At 50.7% G+C, this 27,388-nt stretch overlaps 3 protein-coding genes across 15 annotated transcripts; 1 reads left to right on the top strand and 2 right to left on the bottom strand.

Moving 5' to 3' along the window:
* The first annotated feature begins 49 nt into the window (after positions 1-49).
* garnl3 (GTPase activating Rap/RanGAP domain like 3) lies at positions 50-26,806 on the top strand. 12 transcript variants are annotated; one of them, XM_085926518.1, is made up of 41 exons: positions 54-1,067; positions 6,016-6,085; positions 9,018-9,092; positions 9,212-9,311; positions 9,427-9,545; positions 9,752-9,816; positions 10,016-10,079; positions 10,196-10,222; positions 10,311-10,386; positions 10,454-10,552; positions 10,650-10,753; positions 10,828-10,936; positions 11,016-11,061; positions 11,158-11,264; positions 11,344-11,459; positions 11,925-12,047; positions 12,119-12,193; positions 12,304-12,418; positions 12,674-12,700; positions 12,809-12,907; positions 13,465-13,581; positions 13,656-13,813; positions 13,890-14,048; positions 14,157-14,223; positions 14,298-14,405; positions 14,598-14,716; positions 15,048-15,183; positions 15,257-15,316; positions 15,966-16,193; positions 16,316-16,439; positions 16,562-16,717; positions 17,046-17,125; positions 17,317-17,437; positions 18,460-18,573; positions 19,798-21,194; positions 22,754-22,865; positions 22,939-23,031; positions 24,074-24,664; positions 24,833-25,437; positions 25,512-25,615; positions 25,711-26,806. In XM_085926518.1, exons 1-32 carry the CDS (start codon positions 970-972, stop codon positions 17,092-17,094), a joined length of 3,195 nt encoding a protein of 1,064 aa, XP_085782644.1. In that variant the 5' UTR covers positions 54-969; the 3' UTR covers positions 17,095-17,125; positions 17,317-17,437; positions 18,460-18,573; positions 19,798-21,194; positions 22,754-22,865; positions 22,939-23,031; positions 24,074-24,664; positions 24,833-25,437; positions 25,512-25,615; positions 25,711-26,806. The 12 variants fall into 12 exon arrangements, with proteins under 12 accessions (XP_085782652.1, XP_085782644.1, XP_085782641.1 ...); XM_085926515.1 differs by having other exon boundaries at positions 17,046-17,437; positions 19,798-19,988; positions 21,065-21,194; XM_085926514.1 differs by having other exon boundaries at positions 17,046-17,437.
* Positions 19,424-20,592, bottom strand: ptges (prostaglandin E synthase). Its single transcript, XM_085926540.1, has 3 exons — positions 20,428-20,592; positions 20,205-20,287; positions 19,424-20,130 (listed from the first exon to the last, which is right to left on the bottom strand). The coding sequence occupies exons 1-3, from the start codon at positions 20,536-20,538 to the stop codon at positions 19,881-19,883; spliced, it is 444 nt and encodes a 147-aa protein (XP_085782666.1). The 5' UTR covers positions 20,539-20,592; the 3' UTR covers positions 19,424-19,880.
* Positions 21,184-27,388, bottom strand: usp20 (ubiquitin specific peptidase 20). 2 transcript variants are annotated; one of them, XM_085926528.1, is made up of 24 exons: positions 26,705-27,388; positions 26,573-26,626; positions 26,451-26,513; positions 26,196-26,357; positions 26,033-26,129; positions 25,894-25,963; positions 25,694-25,807; positions 25,562-25,640; positions 25,076-25,502; positions 24,862-25,008; positions 24,557-24,669; positions 24,328-24,500; positions 24,159-24,253; positions 24,056-24,089; positions 23,930-23,975; positions 23,676-23,856; positions 23,466-23,592; positions 23,217-23,386; positions 23,074-23,155; positions 22,897-23,005; positions 22,731-22,833; positions 22,598-22,666; positions 22,329-22,533; positions 21,184-22,220 (listed from the first exon to the last, which is right to left on the bottom strand). In XM_085926528.1, exons 1-23 carry the CDS (start codon positions 26,780-26,782, stop codon positions 22,376-22,378), a joined length of 2,751 nt encoding a protein of 916 aa, XP_085782654.1. In that variant the 5' UTR covers positions 26,783-27,388; the 3' UTR covers positions 21,184-22,220; positions 22,329-22,375. The 2 variants fall into 2 exon arrangements, with proteins under 2 accessions (XP_085782654.1, XP_085782653.1); XM_085926527.1 differs by having other exon boundaries at positions 21,186-22,533; positions 26,705-26,795; positions 26,986-27,387.

The following is a 27,388-nucleotide window of genomic DNA, read 5'->3' as shown; positions in this document are numbered from 1 at the left end:
CGGAACACACTCGTGACGTATCCAATGGAAGCGGAGTCTCCCACTGCGTTCTTCATTTGGTGCCAAGTTGATTTTCTTTTCTTCTGTTGTTGCTCTTTGCACGCAAGGCGCTTGTTTACGACGAGTTAGCGGCCGGCCGAGAAATGCGACGAGGGGGCGGCAGCCGGCAGGCATCTGCTCTTTACGCAACGGCGCTCGCCGGCAAAGCTATTAAAAGCTTTTTCTTTTCTGTAGTCATTAGCGGCCCGGCAAAAAAAAAAGTAGAGAGTATTTGTGTCAAGAAACAGTGGTGCAATTTTTTTTTTCCTGCTTTTGTGACACCTCCAAAACAAAAAAAGGGAACCACACTTAAAGGTCAAAATTGCACCAAAGACTGACTAAATGCAAACCAAGTTGTTCAAGTTCAACATGCTGTAATGTCAAAATTGACCAAATTTGAAAGATTGCAAAACAAATTTTGTACCAACCCCAAAAAGACAGCACCAAATTGTCCAGGTGCACTAAGAATGTGGCCTCTCTCTCTCTCTCTCTCTCTCTCTCTCTCTCTCACTCTCTTTCTCGCTCTATCACTCTCGCTCTCTCTCTCTTGCTCGCTCGCTCGCTCACTTTCTCACGTCTCTGTGTACGGAGACAGCATAGTTGTCCCCAGCTAGGGAGCAGCTAGCTACCCCTTGGTCGCTCGTGCCTGGAAAGCCCCAAGTGCCCCCCGCCAGCCCTCAGCCCACCCTCAGCCTCACTCAGCCTCAGTTCCCCGAAAGCTCGCATGGAGGCGTTGACTGGCCGGCGACGGTGCGCGCTCGTCGGCTCCCTCAGCGAACCTTTTTGTCCAGTCTGAAGAAGAAGAAGAGGGAGCAGGAGGGAGGAGAAAGTCTGCAAGATCACTTTCAGCCGCAAAGGATTTTTTTTTTTTTTTTTTTTTAAGGGGGGCACTTTTGGGGAAGGGGGAAGGAGTTCACAGAGTGCGCGCTCATGAATTCGGACAAAAATGTTTACCTCGGCAGAGACAAAGGCATCATGCGGAAGAGAGCGCTGCTCCTCCGCAAGGGCTGCAGCTTCGAGATTACCAGGTAGGCTCGGCTCGGCTCGGCTCGGCTCGGCTCTTTCTGCTTGCCTTCCTTTAAGGAGGATCAGAACCAGGACCAATATTCACTCTGCCATGTGGCACCAATGTGCGGAGCATTTTGCTCGCCACTTCTGCTCACCAAAACATCCAAGTTTCGCGTTTTTTGCACACCTTAACTGCTGCAGAGCAGATGTCAAGTCATGCTTCGTTTTGTCGGGGAGGGGGGGGGGCAGGAGGGGTTAACTGCTCGTCCAATCAGGGATGAGGGCACCCAACCGTCAAGCGCACAGGGACACTGAGGGTGTCGGACGGCTGAGGGGTGTCACTGGCTGCACCACTGAGCCATGCCACAACAACCCCCCCTCCACCAATTTAAAACATGGAGTTGTATTAGCTTATAGATGCCACAAGATGGCAGCAAAGATCACAATCTTTGCAAAATGGGAAAATGCTAATTAGCAGAACCGCAAGAATGCTGAAGTGGAAAGTTTGGATAATGTTGGAGGTGTTGGGGTCTCTTTTAGGAGAAGGTTGGGATCCTTTGCCAAGTCTGAGGGCTCTTTCTGCTCGTGAGCCAAACGCTTTCTCCGCCCAGATAAATAGACGCAAATTGTGAGCTAGAAAACGAAAGGCCAACAAGCCCGAACGCTTTGACTGGAGCGCCGCGTTGACGTTTGCTCGTCGTTGGCGACATCTGCTTCCATTTAGAGCCTCGCTCGCTCTCTCGCTCGCTCCGAATGAAAAAGCACTCCGGCAAGGCTGGAAAAACATTGGCCGTTCTCGTCGGCTGGAACCGGGCCAGCGGACGCTGGGAGGCTTTTGGATCCTTTTCAACCGCCGATGACGCAAAGACAGCGAGCGGGTGGGAGTGTTTGTGGCATACGCCCCCTGGTGGTGACCCCGCCCTCCCCCCCCAAATGACAAGTGTACAGTTGGCTTGGCGCTTGAGGTCAGCAGCGCTTCAAAGCTGCTCTCGGTCACGTGTGCGCGCGTGTTTTGCTTCAAGGTCGGCCGTTACAGATGTTTCATTGAAGTTATTAATATGTTGCTTCAATTTTGAGTATTGGGTTTTATCATTTTTAATCAATTGGGTTTTCATTGTATTTCTGTTCATCTTTAACACGCATCTGGTTAAGGATTGTTTTTTTTGCTCATTCATGCTGTGGATTTTTTAAAAATATTGAGTAAAATGAAAATCTATATGTACCAGGCTTAGGGTTAAGTTGCAGAATTGATTGATTGATTGTTGGACAAGATGAACTGGGGTGATTTGGCTGTAATGAAAGATCTTTACCACAAGAGGGCAGGTTTTATCAAACATTTGAGACAAACCGGCAGGCAAGTCAATTACAGGGTCAACACGAAACGTAAATATATTTAAAACATTTTTAGTGATACTTCATAAACAACTTAGTCTTCAAGAAACGCCATATTCCATTTAAACGTATGCTTTTGTATCCAATATTATTTCATTTTTAGCCAACGGCGCATATTGTTACTGTTGCTTCTCTAAAATTGTTCTTGTTGGCGCTAGCACACTCGTGCTAACGGAGGGCAACCAAAAGCAATTCAAATGTCATTTGGGTAATTGCGCTCGATGACATTTTCCCCGGCAACCCTCTGGCATTTGACGCTCGATGGGCAACGGGCCAACTTTTTTTGATTGACCTAATCGGCACGAATTGGATGGTAGCCTGAAATGACCAATTGGCACAGTAAGGTGGCCATCAAGGGCCAAAGGTTTTTTTTTTTGGGTTTGTTTTTTGTCAAAGTTCTCATGGTCCACGTCGGCCAGCTCGTCCGCTCGCCGGCGTGAAGGTTACTTTCAAAATGTCAAACTCAGCCTTCAAGGCGAAAGCACTCAATTGATCTGCGAAACAAAGCCCCCTGGTGGCGGATCTGACCGCTGTCAGCTGCTACCTATCGACGGAGCGAAAACGTCTTGTCTAACCCCAGCCAGTTTTTCCTTTTCTCAAAAATGAATCCTAGCGGGCGATATTCCAACAGTGCTTCAATATAAAAGCCTCAAAAGGCCATATTTGGCTACATTGTCCATGTCAACTGGTTTGTTGATTTGCTATGGTGGTGTTGAAGGGACAAAAAGGCGACAATGCGCTCTATTCAAAATGGAACAATTCCTTAATTAGCGCATACTGTCGTTGCCATGAGAAACAAATTGCCGTCCCCAGAGTTGCCGTGGCCAAGCGTCTTATTTACGTGACCTCCTCGTTTTCGCCGACGCAAAGGTCACAACGATGGTCGTCGGCGCATTGTTGTGCGTAAGCTCGGCCCTGGGGTCTAATTAGTCCGCTTGTAGAAGGATTCTGACGGCAAGCTAACAAAAGGCGCTATTTTCGGCATCCTCGATACTCTGCCTCTCGGGTGTCATGACAAAGACGAGAAGAAGTCGCTCGCGTAGCTTTGGGTGTTTTCCCATCACGCATGGTGGTGGTGGTGGTGAGGGGGTTCTGTTAATGAAATATTGATGAGCAGCAGCCCAGTGGCGTCTAGCCTGAGCTGAGAATTCCTGCATGCGCTCACCTCTACTGTGTGTGTGTGTGTGTGTGTGTGTGTGTTTGGGGCTTTTGTGATGGTGTCAGATGTAGTTGAGCTTCCATTTCACCTGTGTGTGTAGTCACTTTTGAGTCTCACTGTTAATGAAAATGAAGTCAGTGTATGTAACTTTTGACACATTTTTCAAGGTCAGTCCTTGTGATTTTTCTTCGTCAGCAGTTTCAAACTAGCATAGTAAAAATATGCAGTGGATGTTTTCAGGAGGATGATGGACAGAATAGATTATTGACTGGCTGAATGGTCGCTTGTCGCTGTCCATCTTCATTCATCGAAAATCCTAAAACATTTTTTATTTGTTTACTTTGCGTCGCATTTCCTCGTTTCCTGATGCCAATTATGTCATCCGGCATCCTGACATCACTTTGGCCGAATGTTAAGTGCAAAGAGAAAAGCTTGGCGTGGTTGACGCTGACGTCACGAGGGGGAGGGGAAGGGGGGGGGCTGATTTCTGCTGTGGACCGACCGGGTGCCTTTTCCACTCCCACAGAGCCGGCAGGCAAAAAGTGTCGCGTTCACCACACGCAAGGGGGTCAGAGGGAGGGCGGCATGCGGCACTGAACGCACTCTCCTCTCCTCGGGCGCTGCGGAGCCACCAATTCGCAGAGTGGCTTTTTTTTTTTTTTTTTTCATTTTGGATCAGCCAGTGTCGGCGGGCGGGCGCCGCAGTGTGCACAGATGATGAGGATGAGGATGCTGCTCGCTTAGCAGGTTGCTGGAGAACAACAAGAAGAAGAAGCAATACCAGGAGAGGACGAGTTTGCATGGAGGAGTAGGGGGGGCTCGTTTTTTTCTTCTTTTTTTTCCCCCTTTTCCACCAGTTTGTTGGAGTAGACATGAACAGCGTGGATCCAGCATCCAGTAAACTGTTGACTTTCAATCAGCGGTAAAAAGCCACCATGTTTCTCATACATTGTGCCCCCCCCCCCCCCCCCCTCCCCGCTGTTGTTTGCACCTTGCATCTGTTGCATGTACGCGCCTCCTCTTCCTTCTCCTCGTGCTCGTCTTACATGCGCCAGCGAGGTTTGCGTTCCACTCATGGAAGTTAATTCAATCAGCGTTGTGCTGCTGGAGTTTGGACACCACGAAGGCAACATGTGCCCTGTTGTGACGCATGCTTGATGTGCAAAACTGTCTTGCCATTCGGCACAAGTACAACTGTTTTTTGGTTTTTTTCCATCCCACTTTCGGTCCGCAGCAGCTATTCGAGCAAACGACCGGGCTGTACCAGTATAACGAACACGCGAGAATGTCTGAACATATTCTGGAGGTGCTGCTGTTTTGGTTAGCGACAGAGTTCCAATGGCATCAGCAGCGTCGCCGCCTGTCATATGCAACAAAATGTGTCTCATTAAAATCATCCCATCGAAAATGATGTTGTTTTTCCACATCCACGTTATTTTTAGCAATAGGGTTCCTCTGTTAGCTAACAACACGATAGCGACTGGATGAAAGTGTGAACTTTATTCCGCCACCTTGTTTTTAGATGTGACAATTTTGCGGCTCGTGAGGTTGTCGCAGTCGTAGCAGAGGTGTGACGGCCCCTCCGTGTGGGGCTTTGCTGCAATGTCATCACAACTTTTCCCCTTTGTGTATGAAGAAATAGGCGGCCATCTTGTAACGACATGGCAGGAACGAAAAGAAGAATTTAACAAAAAAGAGGCCGAGTGTGTTTGCTTGAATTTTTTTCTTTGTCACACCCAAATGAAGTTTACTTTAAAACTGATCCGTAAAACAGAATGAAAATCGTTGAGCCGAACTATTTTGTCTAACCAAAGTTAGCGAAATGCTAACATGTCATTGAGCGGCGCGGCGTAGACTCTTCGGTGTGTTTGAGCCCTGAAGCGACGGCTACTTGAACTCACGCAGAGTAGTGATACCATACAAACGGAGTTCACAGCAGGCATACGATATATTTTTATCTGGCTATAGCGGGGGCGCTAATGAGTCACCGCATCTTGGCGGCAACTGCTGCAACGGGAGATGTCTTTTTCATGAGTGAGCCTCTCCGCTGTCATTTCATCTTGCGTCTTGAAAAAGGAGCGCGGGCGTAGTAGCCGGGTCCGACCCGCCCACTGGATGTGAGTGAAGCTGGGAAAAGCTCCGAGCGTGCATTATATATAAGCGCCTCCATTTCCACCAGGAACTTGAGCAGGGCGGTCGGGGGTGGGGTGGCGTTCTTTCTCAACCGTTGTCATCTCTTTTATTCACGCATTGAAAAGAACAGCAACATCATCTCCCACCTGCAGCAACAAAAAAACCAAATAAAATGGCCATAAATGTCATCCATTGATTTTCAATGTATTCCTTTTGGTTTGAAATAAAAGTTTCCGCCGTCTGAGATTTTGTCTTTACCCAGCCAGCGTGTGTTTGTCTTGCAGCTCGGCCTCGGAGGACCTGGGCTGCCGGCGTGGAGACTTCAGCAGGAAGCACTACGGCTCTGTGGAGCTGGTGAGTCATAGCCACCGTCAACGATACCCATTATGGATTGAGACAGCGGCGCTCGTCAGGAGAGAGGCCTATCGGAAAATCACATCTGGAGTAAACCTCCGCTCAATCTGAAATGGGAAAAAAGTAGCGTATTGAAAAGGGAATGAACGGTGTGGCAAACCGGGAACGTATCGTTTGCTAATTGCCGCACGGCGAATCGTATTTCACGGTAAGCATGGCGGGGGGCGGAGTTCGCTGCCACGTCTTCGGCGAATCTTGGCGTCGGGGCAGCTTTGTTGCTCTCCCTCGTCTTTGTCCCGCTCTCCTTCACTGGACCGACCCGAACAGACGGGCCGGCCGCTGTGGGCGGATGAGTCAGCGTGCGTTGGGCGTGGTCCGTGCCCACCGCCGCTGCCTCGTCTTCCTCCACACTTGATTCGTGTTGTTGCTGTGACGCGGCCGGCATGAAAGGAAGTACGCAAGAAAGCTGTGGCGGGGTTGAGTCACTATTGCTTCTTGCGACGCTTCCTGGGAGGACGCTTGTTTCTGGACCAGATTAGCCCGGAGGGGAAAGCGCACGCTGCCAATCAGCACCGACAGACGGACGCTTGACTCGGGGTGGGCGCGTGTGTGTGACAGTGCTGTGTCAGAGTCAGGATGAGGTCACTGACAGTCTTAAAATAAAATAAAAAAAAAAAAACAAGTGCATCGGCCCTCTCAAGACGACCGTAAAACGACACGACTGCTACAATGGGAGAAGAATAGCCTCGCTTGCTAGCATTGTGTTATTATTATTCTTTTTTGATTTCAATACGCCGCTCCCGTCTGCTGGCCGCCACCAAACCGGCAACTTTGCCTCTAAGGCTTTTTGTCCGCTTTGTCACTTTGGATGACTCTCGCACGTCTGACACCCGAGGACGCCTGCTGAGTTGGGCCACAGCAGGCGCTCGAATTCCGCATGTTCACTTCTAGCTTTGCTTTTTCTAGTGTTGACACAAACAACAAGAAAATTGCTTCCTGCAGGACATGAAACTCGGAGCTTCCGCACTTATTAATATGAACTACCTCTGCTTTTCTGACGCCGTAAAAATAGAAAAAGAACGAAGCAAAGTCACTGTGAAAGTCTTTGATAGTTTTCAGGCCAGCAGAAAAATCTTTGAAGGCACGTTTGGTTTCACAAACATCTCATTTTCTCCATTTTGGATGAGAAACTGTTGTTTTTGGTGAAACAAATGCATATTTGATTACAAAAGAAGGGAAAGCGCCAGAAATGCATGAAACGAATGAGCTAATGAGGGCAGGGGAGCAAATGGGGCTGTCTGGTCTCACTGCCCCTTCAAACTGCGATACAGAAATCATCTTGTAAAGCACACCATGCCCGGCGCCACGCTGCGCCGCATCCAAGTCCCCCGACGGCCGTCGACACGGCCACGCCCTGCCCATGTCACGTCATTTATCCCAGCGCGCCCGCCCGCCCGCCCTCCGTCTCTGGGGAATCATGAGGCCGCATCCACATGTCCGCTGATGAGATCAATAACAAGACGCCAAATGTAGTCATTTAGCACAGCTTTGTCACCTCCTTGCTGAAATGACATCAGGGGTGATGCCAAAGGCCAAAATCTTGCTAGCTTCAGGCTAACATATCATACAAAACGCCATAGACCGGCCAATTGAAATGAGCAGAAGGTGGCTTTCTTCACGGAGAAACAACTTCAATCGGCGTCACTTTGATATTGCACAGAATAGAAATGATGTCATCCTGCAGCCGCGACCAGTCGATTGCATTTTCATTACTTCCGTGAGAAACACGAGCTGCTTTTTGTCAACCTTTTGGCTTCACAAAACAATTTCAATTCTGTTCCGCTATTTGTTTGGTGTAGTCTCTCCGACCCGGGAAGGAAGGCTCCGCTCTGGTGTTGCATAATTCAAAGACTTGACTTGTGTCCGTCTCTCTTGTTAAAACGTCCAGGCCGGTCGGTGGAAGGCGATGGCTTTGCGTCCTCCATACGTCTCTCTTCTGGCGGGTGGTGAGGAGCGCTGAGGAAAGGCTCCGTCAGCTTCCCCTCCATTATCCCGCCATTAGATGCTTAATGTTGCACGAGGAAGATGGGGGGGGGGGGGTAGACAGCTTCCTCATGCACTTTACGGTTTGGAATGGAACGGCAGCGCTGGCTGGCCGGCTGGGGAACTCTGCCCTTTTTCCCGCCTGCATCAATATGGATGTTGCGCGCCGTTGTTTATTAGCCGGGCGGCCACCTGCTCGCCTGCAATGACAAAACGCTTGAATAGAAACAACTATATTCCTGATGGTGCTTGTATTAGCCAGGGTGGACAACCTGCGGCTCCAGGGCCCCGGCGTGTGGCTCCTTGTTTTTTTTTTTTGTTTGTTTTTTGGATGCTGTCTAGTTCACTTTTTTTGTTGTTTACTTTTGGTTCGCAATAATCACCTTGGCTGTGGATGTGCACATTTGGGTACTTCTTTCAATAATCTGGACAGATTGTCACGGACAAAATGGAATCGTGAAAAGCAACGCTGACATGTTGCTTTGCCTCGCCGCGTCTTCACAATGATCTCCGTCGAGAAGGAGGGAGGGAGGGAGGGGCTAATTGGGCGGGGGGTGACAGGGGTGACGGTCAAAAGGCACAAGTGATACGTCCGGTTGCCTAGCGACCAAACATGCAGCGCAATTGTGATGATGATCCGCCGTACTTCTTTGTCCTCTTGTGTATTTGTGAGCCTCCTCATTACTCAGCGCGTGCGTGCGTGCGTGTGCGTGAGGAGCCATCAGAAGCATATTTGCGGATTACCTCTCATACACACCTCGCAAATGAGCGTACTTCAGTCTGATGTCCAGTTTCTTCAGCAGTGAGAAAAATGTCAGTCGTGTGTGTTTCTGTAGCGTGTGAGAACATTTTTGCAGTACCCCTTTTTAAAATGATGTTCTCCCGGCAGCTGATATCCAGCGACGCAGACGGGGCCATTCAGAGGGCGGGGCGCTTCCGCGTGGAGAATGGCTCCACCGATGAGGTACTGACCATGTGGAATTTCTGCCGCCACCGAGAAAAACAAAGAAACTTTTTAAAATGATGATTCCATGTATCACTTCAGTGACTGACTTATTTGAGCCTCATTTGTGTGATGAGCAGAATTTGGACTACGCTCCCGGTACCTGGAGGAGAACCGACGTGCACTTGGAAAATCCCGAGTACCACACCAGATGGTTCTTTAAATACTTCCTGGGGAAAGGTCAGTCGGACAAAATGTCACATGCGCTGCAGCAGCAGCAGCATCACAAACACACCAAAGTCGTTCAACTCTTAGTACAAGTCGTAACGTATTTTATTCATTTATTTTGTTTCAGTGCACCAAAACTACGTGGGCACGGATGCGGAGAAGAACCCCTTCTACCTGTCGGTGGTCCTGTCCGACCAGAACAACCAGCGGGTTCCGCAGTACCGAGCCATCCTCTGGAGGAAAACGGTATCGACCCACTAAATGTCCGCTAGCTTAGCGCTTGCTTGGATGTGCTCAATTTGTGCAACATGTTGATCAACAGTCATGGATGTAGGTGTAAATACATCAGACCACCATGATTCAGTATTCTGGCAACGTTGTGCAAGTCATCTGTCACATTTTGTTGGCGGTGGATTTAACGTTGCTTTTTTTTTTTTTTTTTTTGTGCACAGGGCACCCTGAAGATCAGCCTCCCTTACAGCCCCACTAAAACACTATCGGTCAAGTCCATCCTCAGGTGAGGAGACGCTTGAGAATGGATTTAACAGACACACACTCATCAATATTGGAACGCACGCAGTCAACCATGGTGCTTAGTGAAAATGTCCGCATGTTAAAGGGCGAGTGGCTTAGCATTTTGCTCAGAGTGCCTTCAGGCTATTTGCCCCACGCTGCTCTTCTCTTCCTTTCCCTTTTCTTCTCTTGCGTGGTGCCAGCGCCATGAACATGGACAGGTTTGAGAAAGGCCCACGGGAGATCCTCAACCCCGACATTCAGAAGGTTAGCGGGATGTTTAAGCGCACTCGTAGCATAATGTCATGTCGTGACACACCACGCAAAGTCGCGTCATGTAGCGATGGCCACCCTAGCTAACTTTTGTGTTCTCTGCTCCTCAGGATCTGCTAGTGTTGGAGGAGCAGGAGGTACAGGATGGCATTTACTGTGATTCGTATATCTATATGGATATGTTTCGATTTTTCCACAGCTTTGATGAGTGTAACCTATCCGCAGGGCTCCGTCAACTTTAAATTCGGCGTCCTGTTTGCTAAAGACGGACAGCTCACGGACGACGAGATGTTCAGCAACGGTAAACTCTCAAATGATTCCCCATTTGGCGCAACATTATTCCCACGCCGTTTGTCTGTCACCTGTAGAAATGGGCAGCGAGAGCTTCGACAAGTTCCTCAAGCTCCTCGGCGACAGCATAAGCTTGCAGGGTTGGGCCGGCTATCGGGGAGGCCTGGACACCAAGAGTAAGTGGTCTTTTGCTATGCTATGCTAAGCTAATCAGTTTGTGAGCTAGCTAAGAAGAGCGCGGCATTGTTTGACCCGGCTTGCTCGTTGTTGCAGACGACACTACGGGGATCAAGTCCATCTACACGGTGTATCAGGGCCACGAGCTCATGTTCCACGTGTCCACCATGTTGCCCTACTCCAAAGAGAACAAACAACAGGTGCGCGCGCGTGTGCTCACGTTACATCTTTTCAGCATTTATGACTTCAGCGTTTTCCTCGCCCCCTGCCGCAGGTGGAGCGCAAGCGCCACATCGGAAACGACATAGTGACCATCGTGTTCCAGGAAGGCGACGAGGCGTCGTCGTCCTTCAAGCCGTCCATGATCCGCTCGCACTTCACCCGTATCCATGCGGAGCGCCGTCCGCGCCGGCCACTTTGTCTCTGCTCTCGTCCGCATTTCCTTCACTCGCGCGTGCGCAGATATTTTTGCGTTAGTTCGCTATAATTGCCAGACTGACAGTTACAGGTAAGCGAGCACCTCACAAACATTTCCAAGCCGTGTTTTTAATATTCTTTTCATTTATTTTTTTGGGGTGACTATTTCCGTTCTCTCTCGATGCAGGTTGAAGATTTTTTCCGAGGAGAGCGTCCCGCTGTTTGGACCGCCTCTGCCGTCGCCGCCGGTCTTTACGGATCACCGCGAATTCAGGGACTTTTTATTAGTCAAACGTAAGATTGCTTTATTTAGATTTCTTTTGATTATTGCGGATTGAGGAGCCACGTCAATCGATGCGATTTCTTCACACAGTAATCAACGGAGAGAAAGCCACACTGGAGACGCCGACGTTTGCCCAGAAGCGTCAGCGGACCTTGGACATGTTGATCCGCTCGCTCTACCAGGACCTCATGCCCGACCTGCACAAGGTACCAGAACCAAAAGGTTTTTGGGTGCCCCCCCCCCCCCCTTCTTCTTCTTTTCCATGTCACCACTGCGACTTGAGAAGCTGCTGACTGTGTTCTCCACTGCGTCCCACTGCGTACTGCACCACAGCACTCACACACACACACACACACACACACACACACACACACACACACTTCCCAATTCCACTGCAGTGCCCCTTTTTTTTTTTTTTTTTGGTTTCTTCCCAGCTGACTCTAGCTGTCACTGTCAAGCCGAAAAGGCAAAAGCACACACTGAAGTTGCACGTGCCTCGTACTGGCACTGAACGTAGACGTTTCCTTATAGTCGCTCCGTTTTATCAAGCATGTTGAAATACCGATGACTGAAAAATATTTTGTACAGTGCCGTGCCGGGCCTCTCTAAGACGACGCCTCTTGTGCTTTCTTCCACCTCCATCGTGTTTGTGCGCCGGCGCCACCCATTAGGTCCCTTTCTCCCCGCAGAACATGCTGAACCGCCGCTCCTTCAGCGACGTGCTGCCCGAGTCGCCCAAGTCGGCACGCAAGAAGGAGGAGGCGCGCCAGGCCGAGTTTGTCAGGATCGGCCAGGTCAAAGCGCAAGCGGGATTGCGACGTAAGCACAGAATGGGAACCAAAATCTAATGCTCTGCACTGTGCAGGCGCTCAAGCTGAAGACCATCGTGAGAGGCGACGCCCCCACCAGCCTGGTCACCACCGGCTTGTGCAGAAAAGAGGTGACGCCTTTCGGCTCGTGGCCGCAAAGAGACGCTCTGACGCGTGTGTGTGTGTGTGTGTGTGTGTGTGTGTGTGTGTGTGTGTGTGTGTGTGTGTGTGTGTGCGGCAGCCGTGGGAGTCGCAGTCGTTCTGCAGCGCGTTCCCTCACGAGGTGGTGTGCGCCGACTCTTGGGGCCAGTCGCTGCTGGTGGCCACCGACGCGGCGGGGGTCCTGCTGCTGGACGGTGAGTTAATTGCAATTGACGTCCCCCCCACCCTGCCCGTCCTCTCTATCTCTCCCTCCGTCCTTCAATCGGCAATCAAAAAACAAAGCGGCTCATTGATACGGACGCTCTTTTTTTTTTTTTCAGCTTTGTGAGGTTTTTATTTTCATTTATCTCCTCAACTCACTGACAAAAATGGAAATGAGTCACTCAAATGTCAATGATGTGTGTGTGTGTTTTTTGTCTGTTTGTTTTTTTTTTCTTTCTCCCGTCCAGGCACTGATCTGCCTTCATCCAGCATCGGTGAGCGCCACCAACATCAACCCTTCATTTTCTTTCTTTTTGTTTTCTGGTCAGCTTTGACCTTTCTTTTTTTTTTTTGGGCTTACTACTGGCTATTGTGTGCGGCAGAGGCTCAGGCGGCGGCGCAGGTGTTTGACAAGACGCTGGCGGTGAAGCAGATGCATGTACTTGAGCCTCAGGACCTGCTCATCACCAGAGCAGACAAAGGTGAAGGCAGTTTAGCTGATTTTTTTTTTTCCCCGAGCTACCAGAGGATCCGCCACTGTGCAGCGTTTTGCTTTGGCAGCAGACGGACGCGTCGGCGGCCGACCTCCTTTGCTTCACTGAGCTTATCGACCCGATGTCACTTCGCTAGCGTGCTGTCGTTTGGGTCTCGTTGATCCTTAAGGAGCCGAAGGAAACGTGTCTGAAGAACGCACGCGGCAGGAAAAGGGCCGCATCCGAAGAGCGCGTCATCAATTTTCCCGCTCGGCCTCATCCTGACAAATGCGATTAATTTGTTTTTGATGGCGCCACGCCACCGCAGCGCCGCATTTATCCCGACATTTTACGGCTCTTTGACGGGCTTTTCCCAGGAAACGCGCATCTTCCAGGATAACCAGGCCCGACGGTGTGATCGCAATATTTTATTCTTCTATCGATACTGTGACTGCAGGGGCGGGGCCAAATATTCATCTCCCAAGATAGACCATCAGTATTTTCCTGACATTTTACGGCCACTTCTGCTGACGCAGTGTAAAAATGAAGGCTCGCGTCTGTCCCAGGGAAAGACGCTCGGCTGTACGTCTTCCGACTGAGCACGCTCAGGAGAGGCCTGGAGGAGCGCCAGCAGGCCCGGGGCAAGTGCGAAAGCCGGGAGAATAAACTGGAGAAAACCAAAGGTGGGCCCCGTCCGAACGATCCTCACCCACCCACCCGCCCGCGTGAGTCTGACAGCCTCGCCCCGTCCCGCCAGGTTGCCATTTGTACTCCATCAACACGCACCACGGCTCGGAGCTGAGGATCGTGGCGGCCATCCGGAACAAGCTGCTCCTCATCACCCGCAAACGCTTCGAAGGCTTCAGCGCCGTGGGCGGGGCCGACTCGCCGGTGGAGGAGTTTCAGTACATTCGGGTACGGCGCCACGCGTGGGCTCAGACCCGCGGATGGCGGAAATGTCACCCGACGGGTTGCGCTCCTTTCCCCCTAGGAGATCTGCCTGTGCGACCCGCCCGCCGTGATGGCGTTGGTGGACGGACCGACGGGCGAGAACGACAACATGATCTGCGTAGGCTACAAGCATCAGTTTGACCTGATCAACGAGAGCACGGGCGACGCCTACCGGCTGCACCACGTCGACGCCAACAGGGTGAGTGGCGTACATTTCGCGCCAACGACAGAATTGTTTCGCATCATGCTAGCATAATGCCACAGAAGAAAGCTTTCGTTTGTTACAATGGCGCTTTCCTCTTCTCAGGTCAATTTTGTGGCGGCTATCGACGTGTACGAGGATGGCGAGGCCGGGCTGCTCTTGTGTTACAATTGTGCGTGCACCGACGCCACTCTTTTTTTTCCCCACAGCCAACAAATTGTCATTCCTAATTTGTCCGTTTGGCAGATATTTGCTCGTACAAGAAAGTGTGTCCGTTCAACGGCTCCACGCCCATGATCCAGTCCAACGCCTCCGACTTCCACTTCAGCTGGAACCAGATGCCCAACGCAATTGGTACGTCGCCACGGCGATGCCACATGCGCTTGCCGTCGCCATGGAGCGTCATGCCGCATGTCACCCATGTACGCACGCTCATTAGCGGCGCCTTCCCATATTTGTGTATGCGCATTGAACGGAATGAGCATTTCAGCCTCCATATCAGTAGGGGGCAGCATATCACCTGCTGATCTATCATTCCATCTCCAGTGTGCGCCTTCCCATACATCCTGGCTTTCACCACCGACTCCATCGAGATCCGTCTGGTGGTCAACGGCAACCTGGTGTACACGGCGGTGGTCCCGGAGCTGCAGCTGGCCTCTTCGAGGGTCAGTACTGGAATTTTTGGGTACTTGCCTTCTTCAGACAGCGGAACTCACGAGGGAGGTCCTTTGGATGTCGTTGTGGGTTCTTTTTGGGTTGTCCACCAATCTCTTTTTGTGGTCGCCATACTGATGGCAGCTTTCCTCACCGGAGGAAGTCTCCTTTCAGCGTCGGCGCAAAATGCCGTCTCAGCGCTCCGGTTTCACCCGCTTTTACGAGCCCGCCGGGAAACAGCGGGGCCGGCGGTCGATGTGTTCGGTTGCCGGGCGATAACAACACGCTCGTGTTTCATTCACGCACAAAGTGAGGTCCGCTCTCCCTTCTCAATCTTGGCAGTCGGACATCTTCTTCGTGTCGTCGGCTCCGGTGAGCTCGGCCTCCAACTGCAGTTCCAGGGACGCCAGCTCGCAGAGTTCCCCGCAGACGCCCACCGGCTACGAGATGCCCGTTTTCCCCTCGCCCCTCGGGGACGGTAGGCCTCCTCGGAAAATAAAAATCCCACCGGGTGCTGATTTTGGCCAATAAGGTCTTTGGTTTGCTTTCAGATTCCATACGGATCCCCTACGGTACCAAGCTTTCGCTTTACACGTCTAAGGACGCTGAAGGTATCGTAAACGACCTCGCCGGAATGTTCCGTGAATGTCTCATGTCTTTAAAGACCCTGTTCTTGCCCCCATCATTTGAAAGCCTAACCCCAATTTAAAAGCCTTACCCAGATTTGAAACCCCAAGTTTGTGTTGTCGTGTTTCCAATTGAATTTTTAAAGCGACGCTTCAGTCGGCGCTGCGATGACAAAGCTCCAAATTACGGACTAGTTGATGCCTCAAAGCAGATGAGGTCGCTATGGAGGGAGGGGGGGTGTGATTTATAGATTGCACTGTCGCCATGGAGACTTTTGTCCGCCCCAGTCCAAATGACGACGCCTCCAAAAGGGAGGAGGAAGTGGATGAGGGGGGAGTGGAGCTCCTTGGGGGTGGTGTGGGGCGGGGTCAGGTGATGTCATTGCAGCAATTAGCACTAAGAGCCCTCGTAAAAAAATCAAATAAAATCCCATCTCATTGGCCGGATGACGCCGATCACCCGACTGACCCGAATAAGCCGCAAGGCGTGTGCTGGCATTTCATGAGATAGCTCTTGGGAGCTGCAGTAGCGCCCCCCAGTGGACACGTCAGCAACTGCCAAATCTTGTTTTGGCCCAAATCTTCAAATCGCATATTTTTATTGTGCTCAAGCTCTCTCGTGTCGTCCTCCCAGGCGAGTCGGCGTGCAAGCACATCTTCAAGATCCCCCTGTGCAACCTGGTGGGCCGTAGCGTGGAGAGGCCGCTCAAATCGCCGCTGGTCAACAAGGTGCTGACGGCGCCGCCCGTCGCTCCCGCCCCGGTGGCGTGCGCCGGCCCCCTGGTCTCGGCCACGCATTCGCTCTCCCTGTCCCGCATGGAAATCAAGGAGATAGCTAGCCGCACGCGCAAGGAGCTGCTGGGTAAACTTCCTTTGCCCTTCTTTCAGCAGTATTGTTGATGGAAATAACACACACACACACACACACACACACACACACACACACACACACACACACACACACACACACATCTGTTTTTACAGGCCTCACAGAAGACCCGAGCAGTAAAGCAGACGGCGGCGTGTCCAAAGCGAGGAAAGCGAGCAAAAAGATGGTGGCGGCGGAGGAGCCCAGAGAGCGAGCCCTAATGTCCACCAACAGCGACAGGTCAGATGCCGTCCAACTTTCGAACTCTGGCTGACAATATGAAACCCGTCTCTGGCAGCTCATGAGCTCAGCTATGAGCTCATCCGGGCAAAAAAAGGAAAGACTATTTTCCCGCTCATCAGATTGGACTCGGAGGCAGACGATGTCGGCTTGGACGCGGCGTCTATGCTGGAGGCGGAGCCAGAGACATCGGTGCTCGGGGCCGAGAGTCCTCCTCCGCCCCTGGCCGGCGCCTTCGCCCTCGCCGCGTCCTTCGAGGAAGATGTCCTGGACCTCAAGTGAAGACAATCCCCTTGTGCACTTCTCTCACTCGTGTACCTTTTGACACTGCTCACAAAAAAATGGGATTTTGGGCTGACATTTCAAGACATAAATATAAAAATAGACGTATAGAGGGAGAGAGTGTGTGCGAGTGACCCCGAAACGTTCAACAACCAGATCAACGCTTTGGAAAGGTCACCAGTCAAACCCGTGTATTGATCCTGAAATTTCACCCAAAAGCTCAATATTCCACATTTTCTGAGTAGTAGACTATTTTTTTTGTTTTTTTTGTTGCTGTTTTATTTCATTTTTTTCACGTTATTTTTGTCTCCCCCCTCGTTCAAGATGGCCGCCGCGTCCGACGGACGCGTCAGTGTGCGAGGAGTGTCCGTAATCGATACCCAAAGAGTGGCGACCGGTGTCAGGTTCAACCCCAATTTGATCATTTAAGTGTGGTATCACGAGATGTGCTGATTATACTTTGGGGAAAAATGTCGCTTGTAGAAGTCTGTTTGTACACCATGATGCGTATTTCTAGATGTATTCTATCAAAACAAATCTATTTTATTCTCTTATTCAGTAAGAAGAGCTTCTCTGGCTAATTGCCCTTTCACAGGTTGAAACGAGGGCTGGAGGACTTTCCTTCCCCAAAGTGCCATTTCCCAGCAGCCAGCGTGAGCCAGCGGAATCTGCGGCAGGGCTCGGCGCTAGCGGCCATGATTGTAGTCCTTTTCCAGGTAACCAAATTTGTGACAAGAAAGGCGCACCAATTCTAACGGTATATTCGAACGATATATAGCAACGGCCGTATTTGTAAATGAGCACCCTTTGGAAAGCGCTCAGCAATCTGCCCAATCTGAAGTCCAAGCCATGAACAAAATGAAAGGCCAGTCCCCGCAGCAGCCTTTGTAGAACTTTTGCATGACCTCGTCACTTCCTCCAACCAGGAAACGTCAACGCGCACACGCACCAAATGTTCCGCAATGTTTACAAAGGTCCTCCACTCTCATGTTTATTACGACGGCCGGGTTCCCGTCTTATTGCTTCTTTGTTTGTTTGCTTTCCTTTGTCTACCTCCCTTTGGCTCTTTTGTTTAGTTGTTGTTGTTGTTGTTGTTGTTGGGTTTTTGCTGAACCTCTTTGTGCTATCCAATGAAACAAAACACACACACACATACACACACGTGGGAAAAAAACCAACACCAAGTGTCTTAAAAATATTGTACCGCCATTGTTTTTAATGCCAAGTACTACTTGTAAATGTTTGTGTATCAAATGTGGCCTCAAATTATGAAGCAGAGCTTATTATGACCATGATGATGATGACTATTATTATTGTTGTTATGATGATGATGATGATTATTGGAGCAGTTATTTGAAACAAGTGCTGTAGACCACCGCTGTGAAAGTAAGTATTTCTGTTTATTGATATCTAATAAATATTTATGAAAGTTCTTTTTGTGCGTGTCAAGCGACGTGTTTGGGTTATTTCCACTCCAAGAGAGGAGAATGACTTTGACTTTGCTTCCCGCCCGTTTTATGGCCGAACAATCCGCTGGCCGTTCCAACACAAACAAAGCCTCTTGACGGGAACCGGCCTGGAAAATCCAGGGAGGAGAGCAAAAACATCCAACTCGCACTGGACAACTCAAATGCTAAAAAAGGATTTAAAAAAATCCAACATTTCTTTGAGTGGCATATTTCATTTTACTTTGCTACAGTGAGTTAAATTGCAATTTTGGCGTTCTTACTCCTTCCAGAAGGTGGCGGTAGTGCACCGAGAGTTGTTTGACAACCGCCGTAAAGCAGAAGAAGACTTCCACCGCACCACGATTGGATCTTTGCAATTAAGGCGGCACAGCCTTCTGGTTAAGGTAAGACAAACTTTTTGGTATCTGAGTGAATGTTTGCGGAATTCAATGCGCACCTTAGGTAGATATTGTGCCATGATGTCCATAAACATGTTTTCATGGAGACCGCGTTTGATTCCAATAGGATCGAAATAATCAAGTCATATCTCATTTTAAAGCACACAATGAGGGCTTTCCAAATGTGCCCACATTTAATGACCCCAAAATCCGTTTCAATCAAATTTCTATGATGATTACGATTGGTATTGCAACTCTGGATAGTAGTTCAATATGTACACATTTCTTCATCATGTAACCTCAAATGTGTCATCACCTTGACACTTTGACTACTAATCAAATATTTTGCACGTTGACTCATGTCCAATTTATGGCCACGCCCATTTGTTGGATTAATTTGGATTTTTTTTGGCTTCTCCCTCCCGCTCCCACGCGCTCCTGTTTCCTTTGTCCTTGAGGAAAACTCCATAATGGCCCAGAATTCCGGCTCGGTAATATGAGTCACGGCATGTTGCAAAATCACTGCGGGGGGAAAAAAAAAAACCTTTTTTTTTTTTTTTTTTTTTTTAGGAATATCATAAAACATCTCCTCGAGGCAGGAGGTGATAAAAAAATAAAAGAGCATTTCAGGGTGATGCTGTAATGTCTGTGTCGGCCGACCCCCTCCCGCCCTGGCTCGGGGGCCCCTCGTCATATCGAGGCAATTGCATAACGGGCGCAGGAATGCCGGAGCCTGGCCGAGGAAATTGGACGGAAAGCTGGAGGCCCCGCTCACCCCGGGGTGTGCTACGTGACTAGAAGATGGCTGTAAAACTGACCCAAAAAGCATGTTGACAAAAACAACACGTCACTAAAGTGGCGATTCCCAACACGGGTCTGGTTTCTCAGCTTTTATTTTTCAACTTGCGCACACACACACACACACACACACAAAACAACCCAAATTAAATAATAAATAAATACAACAAATGATTCAGTCCGTGTGAGGAACTTCCTTCGAGTTTTCAAGTAGAGAAAAATACAAATAGGTCAAAGGGGCCAGCGTGACTCCATCCTTGATGCTGTCACAACAAACAGACCAAATGTTTGTGTGTAAACATCGGGGTTACGGTGCGGGCTTCCCCAAAACATTTGCCATCATAAATGGCGTCACCTCGTGTCTATGACAACTCCATCTTTTGGAGCTTGTGTACTTTTGGATGCTAACGGGCACGGTGCGTGGCCTTCCAGGTTGCTGAGAACCAGCACTTCAGGAAACCGTCGTCCGCCACCTTCGGGAAAGATGCGGCGAAGAGTCGGGCCGGCCGGCGCAGCTACGCGTAGGCGGCCACCGCCGCCAGGATCTGCAGCGCCATGGACAGGCAGGGCACCTGCGCCGCCACGTAGGCCAGCGAGCGGGTGGGCGCCGGCAGAGCGGCCAGGTAAGCCACGCTGTGCAGCACGCGGGCCGCCGTGAAGGCCACAAAATGGAGGCGGGCCGTGGCCAGAGATGGCCCCGTCATGGAGTAGACGGCGCCCAGGAACAGGAACGGGAAGATGTTCTCCATGTCGTTCCGGTGAGCTCTGCGGTGCCAGAAACAGCGTCAGCAAAGTGGGCCGGCGCTAGGACTAGCGTGTCCAACGACGCGGCGCCTTACCGACGGCATCGTTCCACGTCGGGGTCCAGCCTGTGATATTGCAGTCCTCCGTGCCTCATTGCGTCTTCTGGGTTGGCAAAAGCCTTCCATTTGCAACCAAATTACACCCGTCAGGAAAGTTCCGGAACAGATTGAGCATTCACTCACTCACTCACTCCCACTTGTATTCGTCCAGACATCCACAAACCTTTCTTGCCATCCATCCATACAGAGCCTCACTCACCTTCTTGCGCAACCTGACTTGTCCGGTGATGAAGGCCAGAAGGTACATTTTGAGGAGCAGCACCACGGCGTAGAAAACAAAACAGGAGAAGACGAGGTTGTTTCTTAACATGACGGCGATGAGTTCCAGTTTCCTTCCGGTGCTGGCGGCCAGATTTCCAGAGAAGGAGTGCGGGAGAGTGAAAGTCCCAGCAGAGGGGGGCTGCTATTTGTAGTGCGTGTGAGCCCGCCCCGCAGCCACTGACTCAAATGATGATGATGATGACGGCGTATTATTCACGCTGGCTGTCTGAGCCAAAGAATTCATTGAGGATTCCGCCGTGTTTTCCCCACACGTGAGGTGTCCAAACATGCATCACCGCTGCCCTGGGGACAGAGCCAATGAGGGCGAAGAGGCGTGCGGCTCACCAGATGTTGTTTTTTTTTTTTTTTTTCACTTTCCGGAAAACCTTTTGCGGTCCGGCTGGCAAAATATGATGACTGCAGGCAAAATAGGAGCTCGCATGCCTCAGCGTTGCTTGCGACACTTGCAAAGTTTCCACTAGGATGTTATTACTCACGACAACATCAGAGAAATGATGATCTCAGCCGTACTTCTCTCATTTTTGATTGTATTTCTCATTTTGATGACAATCTAGGTCCAGACGTGAAAATCCGTGCCGCGGTTTGGCTTTAGCCGCAGGTACCTCCAGTCAAGCGGCAGGTAAACTAGCTCCATCAGAAGCACCCGTGGATCCGGCCGGACCTTCCAAAGAAGCCGTCGCACGGGTGAGTCGCGCGTCGGTCGGGTGTCGTTCATGCTTCTCCAATAATGACAGCAAAATTTGCTAATAACAGCTTTAATAATTTAAGCAAGGCATCAGTACACCATGTGCATACACACACATATACACATTAAGACATCCCGTTGAAATGTTGATGATTTCAAAGCATTTTCACAAACACCGTCATCAAATGACATTTTTCCCGCCATGCTACGTGCTGCCACACCAGCAGAATTCCAAATGACTACTCATTTTCAAATGATGGAAAAATGTACTTCTTATTGATGCTTTTAGGTGAATATTTCTTTGTGTCGCTGCTGCGAGTGCATTAACGCGACAGTCAATTTTAGAACTAATTTATGTGCTAATCTACGCTAATTAACGTGAGACAGTCTACGGTGTTTTGCATTCTTTGTTAGCTTTAAGCTAGCATGACAACCTCACAAACTTCTGCTGTTCAATTTTCTCTAAAGTTGAAAAGGTACATACGAGTAAGGTGCATTTTTATCATTTCTTAATATAATCTAATAGAACTTTTTTCTTTGTTTACACTGCTGTGAGTTCAGTCTTGATCATTGTGTCAGTTGCGCTTGCAGCAAAAATTCGACATTTTAGAACAAGATTGCACGAAAGTGATTTTTCTTTTTTTTAGAATCAGTACTTGACATTTATCTGAACTTTGCCACCTGTGAGGTTTTTTTTTTGTTTTGTTTTGCCAAAATGTTATTTTGTACTGCATGCTAGACACTTGTGAGACATTCCTGAGGGCGCCGACGTGCGTTTGATTGATGGTGTTGTGGTAGCAGGTTGCTACGCAAGTTAAAAATAGGCACCCGGACAACAAACAAAAAAAAAAAAAACTTCTCTGGGCGGCGTCGCCTGCCGTTTACAGCCATGACATTGTGAGGTTTGAAAAATAGATATTAGCAAAAAAAACAACAACAACATTGCGTCCTGCACCTTTCCAATCTACTCACGGCGCTCGGCCGTCTTCATCCAGGCGCAAAATTCCTCAGCTGTGTGGGAGGCGCTGTCGGGAGAAGCAATCGAGGAAGGAACATTGAGGAGGATTGGAAAGGCAGCTGTTGTGAGAAAAATGCTGACGTCAGCCACTTGAAGAGTACAAAATTGTCATCACCGGATGAACGAGCCGGCCACAAGGGGGCGCCGAACGCCAGCGCGACGTCAAAGCGCTCTGGTCTCCGCTTCGATCTTCCTCTCCCCGTGGAGGCCGTCGAGGTCGGCCGGGACCACCGTCTGCCTCACGGCGATCTCCGGACCCCCGCCGTAAATCCCCAACAAGTATCGCCAGGTCTCCTCGGAAATCTGGCCGTAGTCCGCACCTGTGGGGGGGGGGGGTGTCATCATTCTCGAGCGCCTACGCGACTGGATTTCCCGGAGACTGACCTTGCTTGAGCTGAACGTGTCCTCCCTTCATGACGGCGATCTTACTGTTGTCGATGGCAGCGGGGGGCTCTGCGCGCAAAAGCCTTTATTCGTGCGGCCAGGAAGGAAAGCGCGGCTGGGAAGAACTTCTTACCGTTGTCTTTGCCTTTCACGAAGCTCTCCCATTCGCGGAACCACTGCATGCTGATGCACAAGATGACAGCGGGCGCCTCCTCCGCCTGAAATTCTTTATTGAGCTGCCGCCACGCCAATCGAGCATTAGGACGCGGTTCGTACCACCTGCACGCCATACTTCTTACCTTGATGAAGGTGTCGATTTCCGTTTTCCTGCGTTTGGCCAGGGCCTCCAGCTCCACCTGGCAGATGGCGCACACGTACAGGTGGTTGACGGCGGGACCGCCTCCGAAACTGCGCACCCGGCGGATGGGAACAAGGTCAGCGCTTTGGGGAACAAATTGAGCGTCGGAAAGGTTTACCTGTTGTAAAGGTACTCCCACACGTTCTGCGGCACGATGACCACCAGGTCGTCCACGTAGTGGTATTTGTTAGGAGGGATGCCTGGGAAAGGATCGAGTGAGGAATTTGCTAAAGTATTCAAACCCGGGAGGAGGCCACGCACCTCCGTGGTGACAAAGAAAGGTGTGATTGGAGATGGGGCCCGGTTCTGCAAAGGTGTTGAACTTGTTGAGCCACTCTCGCGAGATGTAAAACTGCAGCAGGCTGGGCTCCTTGGCGCCGGCCAGCGCCACCACCTTTTGCCGCTCCCTCACGGACTCCTCGCTGCTTTTCCTGCGCCAATTTTGGTTTTATTGAGAAGACGGTAACTTGAAGCGAGCACGCCGGGCCTCTTATGGCTAAAAGAGCTTACCTGTAAAAGAGCACGTAAGCTTCGGCGTTTTGCACCACCGTCTCGTGGACCTCCGTCACGTACTGGTCGTCGAATTCATACCACTGACCGTTGATGACGTTCTGGCAGTAGGCGATGTAGTGTCCGCCTGCGGGGGGAGGGCGGAAGCGGCGTTTCTTTTGGATTTGCTAAGCGGGCGCAAGCGGCTCGGGCGCTTTGCTGGCGTCGTACTTCCGGCGGTGCCGTGGTGGCAGATGACGGAGAGCAGGTCGTACGTGGTGACTTGGGACGGGCTGTCTTTGGCCAAGAAGGGCCGCATGTCCAGGCCCTCCAAGGGGAAGGACACGTGGTTGCCGATCTTGAACGAGTACATGACCTCGTGGCGGAAGCGCTTCAAGTGGATGCACAGGATCTGAAAAGGGGACGGCCACAAAGTTGGGGAAAAACCCACCCGGTTCGGCGCGTTCCCGTCAAATGAGTCCAACCTCTGGAAGTCGGAGGACTTTGCAATATTTGATGCCGTTTCTCAACCTGCAAAATGATGACATGAATTGGATTAAAAATAAAATAATCACTGCTGCAACGTTTGTCGTGAACGTCCACGTACTCACTTCTTGCATCTCTCGCAGCTGTACATGTTGTCGCCTGCAAAATGAGAAGAACAGAAGTTCAAGTTTCCCTCCGCAAATGGGAGGCGGGCAGGCGGGAGTCCACCTTTGAGTTCATCGGCGGCAAAGAAGGCGGCCAGGCAGTCCTCCAAGGTCACCATGGGCCCCCAGAACCAGCTGGGTATGCACGAGACCACGAACCTAGCCCCGCAGCAGACGCTACGTTAGCCACGTTAGCGCCAGAGAAGGTCGGCGGCGGCGGCGTTGTGACCGACCGGCGAATGGAATCCATGATGAAGGAGATCCAGCCCTGAGAGCCGTACGCGTCGGGACACGCGTTGGTCTTGACGGGCAGGTTCTGGTGGATGGAGGAGTGGAGCTTGGCCAAGTCCTCTTTTCCAGGGATGGGCAAGGACAGGTCTTGGAAGGTCTCCACCGTCGTAGACACCTGCCGGGCGGCGGCGTAAATTCTCGTACCGGTGGACCATGGATGAGGTCACTCACCCTGTCGCAGGTCAGACACTGGACCAGGCTGAGGATGGAGCCGTCAAAGATGTCGGAGATGACGCTGCGATAGAGACACTGCTTCTTCTTCCGGGAGGTCAACGGCGGGTGAGCTGGACAGGAAAAAAAAACAGCTGCTAGGGAAGTCTTGTACTATGTTTCGAAATGTAACTTCTTGGATAAATTGTGCTCTTGAGTTGAACTATTTTCTCTTTTGGTTCAAATGCTGATGAGTAAGACCATTTTGTATCTACTCTGATGCTTATGTTGTTACAGATGATATTTGAATCATTGCGGCGAGCCACCTTTCTTGTACGGGTACGAGGAGGCTGCGGAGCGCAGCGGGCTGGAGGAGAGTTTGGAATGAAGCTCCTGAAGGGTTCTCACAGGGCTGCAGGGGCTGGAATGCGGCTGCGGCGACTGCTGCGGCGGCCCCGCTTCGTTGTCCGGCTCTGGGAAAATGCATCTTCTTTGCATCGTTAAAAAACAAAAAAAGAATAATCTGCCAAATGTTCTCACGTGCGATGCCGCTTCCTTCTTGTTCTGGATTGTTCTCTTGGTGTTGGACGTCAGGAAGCTCCTGCGCCAGCTCTTCCTCCTCAGCGCTCGCGGGAACGGCGGTGTCCACGTCGGCGTCCTCGTCCATGTCCTGGGAGGTTCCGCGAAGAGGCGAGCCGGAGACCCGCCTCTCCTTCAGCCTCTCCTTCTCCGAGATGCCGCCCCCTACGGGTCCGTCGCGTTCGTCCTGCGCCGGCGTCTCGCCGCGGTCGGAGCTGGAGTCGCAGGACAGGAAGTCGTCCTCGACAGGCGAGCGGTCGCCGTCCAGCCTCTCGTCGCCGTCGCTACTCTCGCTGCCTCCGCCGCCGCCGCCGCGGCACTCGGTGAGCGGCGCCTTAAGTTCCTCGTGGAGCTGGTCCATCAGACAGCGCAGGAACTCTTGCGTGTCCTTTTGCAGAGCGACAAGTCATTGGCAGATGGAGACGAGCGAATGGGGAAATTGCTTACCTGTTGGGCGTAACCGCGAAACATTGGGTTCAGGAGCTTGATGGCGTGGGACAGGTTGGTCGGGACCACGTAGCTGGGCCTGCAAAAAGCCTGCTCAGACACCCGGCTGGCCAAATGATTTTGATGACCTACCGATTTTTATGCCACAGCTCCGAGATGAGTTTCTGGTAGCACTTGCAGAGAGCCGGCTTCTTGTCGGTGCGGACCAGTCCGGCGCAGTCCAGGAAGTATCGCGTGAGAGGAGGACTGCTCGCAAAGGACAACAACAAAAATGAAATGGATTGCTGATGAATTACAGGAGGATGGACGGACGGACGGACGGACGGACTCACCAGTTGGACAAGGCTTGAAGCGCTGCGTTCATGTAGCAGGAGTTGCCGATGTTTTTCATTCCTGTTAAACCTACAAAAAAAACAACAACAATGTGACGATGATGATGAGTAGGCGGACTGTTGAAGGTAGCAAGCATACCTCTGGGTTTAAGCTCGTCTTCCTCAGACTCCGAGCCTTCTTCGTCCCCCATGGCAATGGGCACGGCTTTTAGCGGGTAACCAAGCGGCGCCGGTTCCTGCGGGGGTGCGAAAAGCGCTCTGTGCTGTTTCTCCACATCACGGCTGGCTAAAAGGACTCACACCTGCTCTGGTGTTATGTCGTGGTGGTGGTGGTGGTGGTGATGGGGGGCGCTGGCAGGCACCGGCATCACGGGGGGCCTGGGCTCCAGAAACACTTCCCGCTCGCACACATAGCACCAGATCCTGAAGGTGGTCAAGTTCACCGTCAGGTTGTGCTTCTTGGCCTGAATGAAAGAAAGAAAGAAAGAAAGAAAGAAAGAAAGAAAGAAAGAAAGAAAAAGTCAAAAGAAAACCCTTTGACAATGTGGCTGATTTACCTGTGCGTGCAGGGTGCTGTGATCCGAGTAGGATTCTCCACAGCCAACATATGGGCAGTCATTCTAAAGCCAGAGAAAATTGTTTTACAATGCAATTTGGGGGGCGGGGGGGGGGCGGATACCTCAAGACAGGCCCACAGGTTGGGACCCACAACGCCACATGATTGACAGGTTCCCTGTACGAAGAGACAACACACACACACACGTGTTCGTTCACTCATCTACTGGAGTAGAGAATGTGACAAATGGATGACCTTGGATTTGTGAAGAAGATCGTCTTTGGTCACCTCCCCGATGGAGTCTAAGTGAGGACAAAGGTCTTGTTCGGCCATTCTCGTAGATTAGCTGGAAAACAACACGTCAGATGACAAGCTAACACAAGCGGAATCCGGCGTAATAACGACATGGTGGCATTCTCAAATGTAAACAAAGAAAATAAATGAAGGGAAAAAAGAGGCCTGCAGGAGTGGAAGGATCCCTCGAGGAACAAGATCCTTCTCCAAATGCCAAATCACCGGCCGCAATTCGGAATTACCGTAAAATGTCACGGGAATATCACTTTCATAATGCACCGTGGATGCAGACGGGGCGATTGAGCCGAATGACAAGCCAAGAAATTGCCCCCCTTCCGACCCAAAACAACTCCCCTGTCATCGAAGCGCACGTCACGTCGCAGGGCTGGGAAGCAGCTAGCGACGTGACGTCACATCAACGCATGATTTTAAAAAAAATAAAAAAATGTATGAACATTAAATACATAATTGTTGTGGTGATTTGAAATCATTTGCAATGCTGTTAAATGAATACAATGCGATATAAATATAATGTTATGCTGTTGTTAAAATGACGTCGAGTATTTGATACGCGGTAAGGCTGATCCTGGATATGCTCGAGACGTTTTTTATTTGCACGAATGAATCAAGAGCAGCTGTGAAAAC

Source organism: Syngnathus leptorhynchus, chromosome 12, assembly GCF_054491065.1.
Source record: "Syngnathus leptorhynchus isolate UIUO chromosome 12, UIUO_Slep, whole genome shotgun sequence".
Lineage (NCBI taxonomy): Eukaryota > Metazoa > Chordata > Actinopteri > Syngnathiformes > Syngnathidae > Syngnathus > Syngnathus leptorhynchus.
Note: the sequence above shows the minus strand (reverse complement) of the source record. Positions and strands in the feature narration are given on the sequence as shown.